At 44.6% G+C, this 10,956-nt stretch overlaps 1 protein-coding gene across 1 annotated transcript; it reads right to left on the bottom strand.

Annotated features, from left to right (window-relative positions):
• Positions 1–3,685: 3,685 nt before the first annotated feature.
• dmbx1b (diencephalon/mesencephalon homeobox 1b) lies at positions 3,686–10,608 on the bottom strand. Its single transcript, XM_063200212.1, has 5 exons — positions 10,551–10,608; positions 7,491–7,667; positions 6,714–6,892; positions 5,419–5,884; positions 3,686–4,898 (listed from the first exon to the last, which is right to left on the bottom strand). The coding sequence occupies exons 2-5, from the start codon at positions 7,642–7,644 to the stop codon at positions 4,486–4,488; spliced, it is 1,212 nt and encodes a 403-aa protein (XP_063056282.1). The 5' UTR covers positions 7,645–7,667; positions 10,551–10,608; the 3' UTR covers positions 3,686–4,485.
• Between the last annotated feature and the right edge of the window lie 348 nt (positions 10,609–10,956).

Genomic DNA, 10,956 nt, shown 5'->3' on the forward strand with positions numbered 1-10,956 from the left:
GTGTGTGTGTGTGCGTTGCTCTGGTTCTCTCTCTCTCTCTCTCTCTCGCTTTTTCTATCTCTTCCTCTCTTCCCCATATTCACACACATGTATGCCCTATGTCTCACCAACTTTGACTTTTTTCGTATTCCACATATGTGTATACTCAGGTACACTTGCCATTGCCATGCCAAATCACACTTATTTTATACATCAAGAATTTAACCTACTCTCTCCCAATCCCTTTCTCCCACTGGGTAACATCTAACAGCCAAACAGATCAATTCTGATGTTTTGGGGGCAAGAAACAAAAGACTGAGCGGCTAAACGGTGTCAAGATGGTTTGGACAGGGTGCAGTCAGCGCGAGTGGTCAGGCGAAACAGGTGTCCAAAGTTTTGGGTAGCTAGTGAGGACCTTCCCCCCAGGCTTTAGTTTTATCTCACTCTATTCTATTTTACTTAATCCAGCGGTATCCCCACACTGGGTAATCTTCTTATGGCAAAGCGTTCTGTTTCGGTGCAGCCAAACTCCAAGTGACAAGGGAGAGAGAGCGAGAGAGAGAGAGAGAGAGAGAGAGAGAGAGAGAGAGAGAGAGAGAGAAAGAATTAGAGTTGGAGGGCCTTCCATAGCAACTGCCACTGAGTTTGAGTCATCTCACTCAGGATTAGCCACCATACGTGCCGGGAACAAGTGTGTGTGTGTGTGTGTGTGTGTGTGTGTGTGTGTGTGTGTGTGTGTGTGTGTGTGTGTGTGTGTGTGTGTGTTGGGTGTGTGTGTGTGTGTGTGTGTGAGGATGCATGACTGGTTGTGAAATATATCCCCACTCCGAGAGTGATCTTACCGCTCACTCCTTTTCTGCACTTTTTTCCATTTTATTCTCTCTCTCTCTTTTTTAGTCTCCTATTTTTTTCACCAAGTCCCCAAATGCTCCTCTTCTGATTGTGCCACTGTAGGTGGATGGACTTAGCCACACTCTTCTGTTATGCTGCTGTAAAGTAGTCACGGCAAAAAAGAAGGCAGAGTTGCGCCGCTGTCACCTGAGAAAGATGTTTGTCATGAATGTTTCAGTAGGGAGCTCAGCGCAGTGGCGAGGAGGTAGAGCTGGTTGGACCGTGTCACAGAGCAGCAGCTTGAGTTGTTCAGCAGAGTAGCAGTGTGTGTGTTGTAGAGAGAGAGAGAGAGAGAGAGAGAGAGAGAGAGAGAGAGAGGGGACAGTAAGCTGTTTTTCATGCAGGGGTCTGTATCTGATGGTGCCGATGGTGTCACTCTTTGGGTACCAATTAATGGAATGTATCATCTTTTCTTGGCTTCATATCCATACAGTGTTATCATTATTATTCTTTAATCGTTGCCATAAACTGTTTGAGTGCAGTAATTGTCTCTGCCAATAGAGTTTCATATTTTGGGCTGCACAAAAAAGTTTTTTTCGCCATAGCATGAATCTATCTAATAATATGGAATAATAAATATAGAGTATGTTCAAACAGAATCATTTGTCAAGGTATGATTATTTTACTTCTGAATAAAATATAATAAAATGTATGAATATGAAAGTGGAAGTATTATTATAAAAACAAAAACAAAAAAGTCCCATTGTTTTGCAAAAAGTTTCAAAACGTTAATTGACAATGCACACAACCTGTTTTATTTTCTACCTGAGCGCTGCATTATTTGTGTGTGTGTGTGTGTGTGTGTGTGTGTGTGTGTGTGTGTGTGTGTGTGTGTGTGTGTGTGTGTGTGTGTGTGTGTGTGTGTGTGTGTGTGTGTGTGTCCAGCTTAGAAGGACACAAAACATGGCCACTATTGGATGTTTTATGTTTTGACTGTTTGAAGTGTGTACTTTATAATTTAGGAGTGTGTTTTTTGCACTGTATGTGCTTTTGTGACTGTATATGAGTGTGAGTTAGAGTAAAAATGGTAAAAATGTACACATTGTATGCATTTTGAGCGCATGTGTGTGTGTGCGTGTGTTTGTGTATGATTCAAGGTGTGTGTGTGTGTGTGTGTGTGTGTGTGTGTGTGTGTGTGTGTGTGTGTGTGTGTGTGTGTGTGTGTGTGTGTGTGTGTGTGTGTGTGTGTGTGTGTGTGTGTGTGCTGTAGGCCACGGACCCCTGCTGGGGTGGTGATTTCACACACCTAAAGTCTCCAGCTGTGTGATCTGTTGTGGCTCAGTAGTTTGGCCCCATCTCTCTCTCTCTCTCTCTCTCTCTCTCTCTCTCTCTCTCTCTCTCTCCCTCTCTCCCTCTCCCTCTCTCTCCCTCTCTCTCTCTCTCTCTCTCTCTCTCTCTCCCCTTCCAGTGTCCATTGTGGTCTGTCTGGGGCCTGGAACATCCAGGGCCAGAGCAGTCACTTGTCAGGGCATCTCACAGACTGTTAAACCTGTGTGTGTGTGTGTGTGTGTGTGTGTGTGTGTGTGTGTGTGTGTGTGTGTGTGTGTGTGTGTGTGTGTGTGTGTGTGTGCATCTGTGTGTGCATCTGTGTGTGTATGTGTGTCCGTGTACCCGTGTGTGCACCTGTGTGTGTGTGTGTGTGTGTGTGTGTGTGTGTGTGTGTGTGTGTGTGTGTGTGTGTGTGTGTGTGTGTGTGTGTGTGTGTGTGTGTGTCCATCCATCTGTGTGTGTGTGTGTGTGTGTGTGTGTGTGTGTGTGTGTGTGTGTGTGTGTGTGTGTGTGTGTGTGTGTGTGTGTGTGTGTGTGTGTGTGTGTCCATCCATCTGTGTGTGTGTGTGTGTGTGTGTGTGTGTGTGTGTGTGTGTGTGTGTGTGTGTGTGTGTGTGTGTGTGTGTGTGTGTGCGCCCCTGTGTCCAAGCGTGTGTCTGTGAGTGTGTGTGCCCAGTCAGTCTGCCCAGTCAAACATGGCCCCCTCTGTAAAGAATGGCATCATTATGGTGTGGCCCTCTGGAGATGAGATGAGCTTAGTTTAATAAGGCCCAATAATGGCCTCTCCTCCAGAGACTTGAATCCCACCGCTGATATCAGTAAGTAAGCAGGATGTTACATCACCGAGGATGATGACTTAATCTGGACAATGATCTCAGAGGCACTGGATTAAAGACTATTAATTAAACGGGCGTAGCAAGTCCACAAAATCCTTACATACGTGAAGTCAATTAGCAACCTGAAAGAATTTTAACACGCTGGGGGGCAATAATTACATTAGGTGGTTTTATTCCCTTGCATTTAACAGATAAATTACTCACATTTATTTAAACAATCAAGGTATACATGTTTGTGGTCTACAATGACAAAATACATAACATGGTTTTTCACTTGGTTTTGCTTTGATGCTGTGACTACGCTTGCACAATGGTCAACACTGATGTCTGTGGGTTTTTGTCGAGTCTGGCTTTCCCCTCTATACATAGCTGGCTCTGGACACAATCACAAAGTGATATTTTAAAAATATCTTAAATCTTCTTTAAAGTTTCTTTCTTTTCTTTTTTTCTCTCCTTCAATTTTTCTTTGTACAAAAAAGTAACACAGGGACCACTTGACTAAATAGGGCGGTGTGAACAAACAGCGTGAGATATTTACATGACTGAATGAATCCGTGAACGATGAGATATATTGTGTTAAAGCGGTACCACAGCATTTCTGGAATTAAGCTCATTTTACACATCCCTTTGAGTTCAATAAATGAGTTTTACTTTTTCCTGTACTTCCAGCCACTTTTCTAATATAGTGATGTTACCTCTAGTTCCTGCTAGCTGGCTCCAGTACAGGAGAAAGGTAAAACTCAATCATTTAACTCAAGGGGAGGTGTAAAATGAGCTTACGTCCACAAAATGGTGCGGTGTTGCTTTAAGTCTCAAAAAAATTCTGAGCAGAACATTCCCTTATAGCCAAACAGAATACTGTTTCTTTTAATCACATTTAAAATGGCCTTCTTTCTTGACCTTAACATTCCACCGTGGTTCATGGTTATATTAGTTGTGGTTCTATTGCACACCCGAGACAGGTCGAGGTGAGATGCCACGCACACGTTAACAGAAAGCTGGTCTTCTTCTGTGTATCCACATTGAAGGATGAGTGCTTTGGGTTTTTCTTCTTTTTTTTAATTCTTGAAACCATGCCCTTCTCTGCATCGTGGTTGTGCCTGTCGACAGGACTTCAGGTCTGATCGAGGATCAGTCAGTCAGTGCTGAAGTTGAATTAAGATCCCGGATCCCAGAACATGTGGGCTGCCCTTGGGTCAGAGACCAGAGGGGGATATGGAGGGGGAAATGAGGACAGCGTTGAGGGACGATGGCACAGTGGGACAGGGCCCGGGACGGAGCTATAGAGGGGGCAAGATGGGCATTCGCCCCTGGGCTCAGGGGCCTCCCTTATTTGTGATGGGGGCATTATTATGACGTTGGCAGACTGTATGGGGGGGTCCCTAGTGGTGTTTTGCCCTGGGACCCTGGGTGCAATTGTTCCACCACTGGACAGGGGGTTCGGGTAGTGTTGAGCTCCGGGGTCCAGACGATAGCGGCGGTGGTGGTGGTTGTCTGTGTTGGGCCTCGGTCAGTTGGGCAGGGTGTCCAAGCCCAGGGAGGCGGCGTGCTGCTTGGCCCGGAGCCGCAGGTTCTCGATGCTGGTGGTCTTGCTGTTAAGGCTGGGCAGAGTTCCGGAGGCCTGCAGCAGCGGGTTGTTCCACACCTGCTGGGCCTGGGTGAGAGACTGGTAGTAGGACTGGCAGGGGAGGGAGCCGAGGGGCGCGGCCATGTTGACATTCATGCCCAGGTAGGGCAGGGAGGACGGGGCGGCCATGTCGAAGGACGGGTAGTGCACCAGGTTGTTGGTGGCGGCCATGTGCTGGCGGAACTGCTCCTGCAGCCGGAAGAGGCTGAGTGGGGACGAGGCGTACGAGTTGCTCTGGGCCAGACCGCTGCCCACGCCACTGGAGGACGGGATGGCCGGGGAGCCCAGCGGAGAGTCTGAGAGAGAGAGAGAGAGAGAGAGGCAGAGAGAGAGAGAGAGAGAGAGAGAGAGAGAGAGAGAGAGAGAGAGAGGCTGTTATATTTTTGTGCCCAAACAGTCCAAAGAGCAAGGAAGTCAGAAGCTAAGATGAGCACTGGTTTGAAACATTACGTGTTCTGTGCCCAGCAACAACAAAAGAGTTTTGAATTTTGGATGATGCAGACAAGTACACTTGAAATGTCCTAATATACCGTCATCCATTGGAAAGTTGCAATTATTTCTTGGCAGCATTACAAGAGACGTTGGCAAGTGGAAGGGTACTATGTATCATGAATAATTCAGACAAAATTTGGCAAGAAATGGCAATAGAAGTACCAGGTATAATATATACACTAAATAATTAAAGATAAATGGAGGTAGTGGTAGTGGATGGTAGGATGAATCACTAGGATTAATGCTAAAAGTTTTGAAAAGCAGAAAACAATAGACCTAATAGCAATGATGGAAAGTGGTAGAAATTAAAAATGGCCGCCCTACCTGATTTGGGGCTAAGGTGTTTACAGGAGGGCGAGCGGTTGCCGGGCAGCACAGGGATCACCACATCCCCTTTGTGGGACGGCTCCTCCCTGAAGCACTTCATCTCCTCCTCCCGGTCTGTGGTGTCTTCCTCGGCCGCCGACTCGCTGCCCGACTGCTCTGGGGAGGTGACGTTAACCTCCACGCTCAACTCCGAGGAGGCCTGGTGGTGGGGCCTGCTGCCGCTGCCAGACTGCTCCGCTTCGGACAGGGAAGAAGGGCAGGAGAGCGGGGGAGCAGGGCTGTGGGGCTCTGGGTGCACTGCTGTGGTGCTGGTGGAGGTGGCGGTGGAAGATGGAGGGTTCTGGTCTGGCTTTCCATCTTCCGCTTGGCCCTCTCCAGATGCCTCCTTCTGCTTCTGCAGCTGCTCCTTCTGCAGGCTGCGCTGCTTCTTTCGGAACTTGGCACGCCGGTTCTTGAACCACACCTGTCGGGGTCGAGACAGAGTTATGATATGTTATGGACGTGGAGACAGTCACAACACCTCTTTTGTTTGTACTGTCTTATTGGTCTGTTTTGGTGTTGCAAATTAGAGATTAAAGGTAGACTAGATGTGCTTTGTTGTCCTTGGAGGAAATTTAGGATTGGCACTGACATTTTTGGAGAATGTGCTGCATACTGTCTGAAATGACAGGCGAAGTAATTATTTTTTTCCCCTTGGGATTCCCATAGAGTTTATTTGGATTCCCTTACTGACTGAACATTGTTGGCATTTATTCTAATTGGTGAATATTGATTGGCTGATAGAGAAATAAAGAGACCACTGGCAGCTCTGTGTAAGCAGTCATAGTTAAAGCACTTAAAAAAAAAAAATCTGCAGGGCTTCTAATGTGGGAGCCGTCAAGACACAAGAACGATATCAAGACACATTTTTGTTCCACTATTTCACAGAAAATTGAGCAATAGATATTTATTTTCTACAAAAAGTAGAATGCAATAAAAAAATGCATCAAGAAGATATTTTCTCAAGTTCCCACAGCATTTGCCTTGCACATGCAGTCCCATCCTATTTTTACGCCCCACATCCAAACCCTCTGCCTTCTTTTTCATTTTCAGCATGAGCAATCTTTTTTTTTCCACGACGTCAAACAGTAAAGAGAAATAGGTATTTATAATTCCATGAAAATAAACTAAAATGTAAACCACATCAAGAAGCATTTGCCTTGTAAATAGGCTACCCTCTCCCATCTTCGCCCGCCAACACTGCCTTCATTTTTACTCCTGTGCAGTGGTGATGAAATAGGCCTCTTTCTCACCTGCACGCGAGCCTCGGGCAGGTTGGTGCACATGGCCAGGCGCTCGCGCATCACCACGTCGGGGTAGTGGGTCTTCTGGAAGGTCTTCTCCAGCGCCTCCAGCTGCTGGGCCGTGAAGGCCGTGCGACTGCGCCGCTGCTTCCTGTGCTGTGAGCCGTAGCGGGCCTCCAGGATGATGTCTTGAAATGTGCAGCCGTTGGAAGACAAGACAAGATGGCCAGGTTTAATTAGGGGGCAAAATGAGGGGTTGTCTGCGTTTGCATCATCACATGCACATCATGTTAGTTTTGCTTTGTGTGTGTGTGTGTGTGTGTGTGTGTGTAAATAAGGATATGGATATTAGATACTTCTATGAACTGAGGACAGGCGTAGTTGGATGAACCTATAGGATTCGCTTTTTACTACATGTATGTGTCTTCATTGAGGTATTAATTTCTTGGAAAAGTAAACTTAATGAATAATCTTTAGTGGTGGATACTGCAGTATACTGTATCATAGTTAAGCAGTATGAGTTAGCTGCGGGGTGTTTGTGCAGTAAAGGTGTAAAGGTGTCCAAAGCTATCTTATTCCATCTGAAGGCAGAATTAAACTGGAATAAATAACACCCCTTCCTGGGTGAAGTGTTTGCACTCTACCCCCTCTTGGTAAACAAGCTGTTTTGCTCCAGTAACACATCCAGCACAGGGTCGGATAAATGCATTTAACCTTTCAAGTGTGTATAGGCAGCGTTATGTCCTGGAGGCGTCACGCAGTTGACGATGTTCAACAGATTCTTACCAGCTAGCCTCTCGGCGAGCGTCAGCGCGTGCACGGAGGGCCGGTAGTCGGGTGCGTGCTGCGCCTGCTGCGCGGCCTGCTGGTGGAGGTTGTACATGGCGCTGAGCGAGTTCATCGCGTGGAGAGAGTAGCCGTTCACGCCGTAATGCTGCATGGTGGCTGGCTGGGCACGATGAACTGTGGAGAAGGACAGCAGTTGTTAGTGGTATTTCTAATGCGCCTGTCATGTCTGCTAGAATCCCTTGCTCTCGTTTCCATATGAGAGTGTGCACGCCATCATGTTAGGCTATAAGACAAAGTGAGACTATTTTGTCCGCAATAAAAACGCATCAAAAGTACATGAAGTTAGAAACAACACGTGTGTCACAAAAAATATCGAGTAATAATGTGGCAGGTGTTTGCGTAATTGTGCGTAATTGCGTAATTGTGCGTAAAAGTACAAAATAGTAAATTGAATGGAGTAAAATTTTGGATGTGAAAAATAAATTTAAATGGGCTCTTACAACAGTTCTGCATCGAAATTTGTATTTGTTCCGACTACTAAAATAACGTCCTATTATGTTGACAAGATGTGGTGAACAGTTTTTTCTTTATTAAACAGGATGATGTTGCTTAACCACGGTACAACAAGTATCAGGGAATAACATTTGCAATATAATAATACTACTACTACTACTGATAATAATAATAATAATAATAATAATAATAATAATAATAATAATAATAATAATAATAGTACTGAATTTACATTGGCCCATGAATATACAGTTAACTTGCAACGTGACATTTTTATACCCCTTTCAGTGTTGTTTACAATATTATGAATTCCATAAACCTCCGTTACAATCGCTTAGGGAGTATCATTTTAGAGAGGCGTTTTTATTGCTGCAGGATATGATTAAGAATGTATTAGGATACATGAGCGTTTTAAATTTCCAGCATCAAGCCAACCGGAACCGCTCAAGGCAAAATTGGTGCATTTATGTTATATCCGTGCGAATTACAAGTTGTCCAACAGCGCTTCATGTTTGTAGATTTAATAAACTAATCCATAACACCTCACGGACTATTAGTGCTCTTTTACTTTTAAGTACTACATTAGGGGTTAAACTATGGATGTCTAGGCCTAATTATTGTCATCCTTGACATATCCCTGTCTTTCAGGGTAGAATTCCCATTTCTATGTTAATTTATCCACGGAGCGCCTTCCATTCTTTAAGTTAGAAATACGGGGTAATTAATTCACCCCCGTCCCAAAAGCCGGATGACTCCTCAATAGGTAGCTGGTCAAATTAAGATATTTCAGGGCTTTGCATTTTTGCATGGAAAATAGCATAGCAGTCACTTAAATGCACGAATTACTGCTTTGTTGATGTGCTTCTATTAATTGTGGCGCATTTGGTCCTGTGCGTAAAATCCAAATGTCGCACTTTATTTTGCAATGTTATTATTTCCACATCTACAAAACAAAATCAGGGAAGTCAAAGTCATGATCAAGTTTCAAGGTATTATTTCTATATTAGTTAGTTGTCAGGGAATGGTATTGCCACGGAAATGGCTTTTGGGCCATTTAGTCCGAGCAACTGCTAAGAGTGGCCAATTTTGCAGCTCCCCTCGCTAAACTGTTGACATAATAAAATCAGTTCAAGAGACAGAAATCAAAATGCGTTACACGTGTAACAAGCTTCTGCACATTTTAGCTAACAGACAGAATCACAACTTGTTTTTGAAGAATGTCATAGCGGTTGTGTCCGTCTGTAGCCTACCCACTTAACAGAATGCAGGTGTGAACATGTGAAGGCCAACAGGGAATAGTTTAATTCGCCTGGACAGAAGGTGCTTTGCTAAACATTTGCTTTCCTCCCCCAAGTACTTGAGCCGAATCGGACCCGTTTCTTTCAATCTTTCTTGCGGCACCAAATTTCAGCGCCCCGAGGCTTCTGGTGGCGGAGATGTATGAGAACTCTTCTGTGAAATATGCATGGTGATCCCCAGTTGGGCCTGCGTCTAATGTAGGTGCAAATAGGTTTCAACTGCGAGGCTATTAATTTATCATCAGTCCTGACATGGACGTAAGGCTGTGTGTGTGTGTGTGTGTGTGTGTGTGTGTGTGTGTGTGTGTGTGTGTGTGTGTGTGTGTGTGTGTGTGTGTGTGTGTGTGTGTGTGTGTGTGTGTGTGTGTGTGTTCTTGACACTTCCTGATGGTGGGTTTTAGGCTACATTTTTTATCAAGCTGCTAAATGCTATGAGGAACCAATGTCTTGCGGACAGAACAAAGAGGTGAGCCTTTATATTTAACCAAAATATAACTCTCTTGTGAAATGTAGTCTATTCGTTGCGCTTCTTGCCACTGGCCTCTGGCTAGTGGTGATAGCATCTTAATGTAAATTGGTGTGGATTTATCGTGTCAATCTGTTAGTGCGGCCAAATTGGATAAATGTTGCTGCTGCGAGGCCATGCCCTCCGGCTGCCTAGCGAGCTGCCGATGAATATATTGGCTGCATCACACACACTCGTGCGCATAAGGAAACTTTTGGTTGCTGTGGTGTAAATTGTAAAGCTGTGTCAGTCACAAATTCTTCCGTAAAATATGACAGAATGGCACTAAGAATGTGATTACGCACAAAAAAACGGTTATTTCGCACAAAAAAGCCTTGTGAAAATCTCATGACATAGAAGGAGCTTCAGGTAGTACAATCACAGAAGAGTCTGTGTTTGTACATTACTGATGACATTATACTTTACAATGACATGTTAGAGTTCAGACATGATTGCCTATTCAATATACGTATTTAAATATATAGGCTACAACACATAGGCTATTTAACACAGGAAGACAAAGTAGTCTACATCACAAGCGCTACACGTTTGAGCATCGCAACTGTTTAACTTGCTCTTCAGCTTTGTTGAAAAGGATAATTATTTGGATATAGTGCAAATTATGAATTATAGTGAAATTATTGAACGAAGCTGTTTAAAGCAATAATATAACGCAGAACTCAAAAGAGCTCGAAATTCGCCACTTTGCTGCGTAAAAAACACACAAACTTGACTCCTTACCTCGTGGGCTACTTTTCAAGCGCGACAGGTAAGTCCACTGTTTCGTTCGAGTTGCGCTCCCGTTTTCCAAAGTGTCTTGTCGGTTAATGTTGGGTTTTAGTCCTGCATCTCCAGTAAATAGTTAGCCAAGTCTGTCTTCAAGCAAGCAGGTCAGTGTCCCGAGGTGTTGATACGTCCCGCGGTCTGCTTGTATTGGAGAGTACACAACCTGCCATCTATTTGGATAGTGTATGGGGAGGGATTTTAAGAGGCGCTTATGAGGTCATGCTGGATTCTTAGTGGTCGCTGTAAGTGCCAATCAAATGACATGGTCTTCCCAGTTCGCTCGCATGCTTGTGACTTGATATAGTGTATTTATTATGCTCCAATTGGCTATTATATAAAACATGTGTAAAATGTAGACATC

Source organism: Engraulis encrasicolus, chromosome 6 (genome assembly GCF_034702125.1).
Source record: "Engraulis encrasicolus isolate BLACKSEA-1 chromosome 6, IST_EnEncr_1.0, whole genome shotgun sequence".
NCBI lineage: Eukaryota > Metazoa > Chordata > Actinopteri > Clupeiformes > Engraulidae > Engraulis > Engraulis encrasicolus.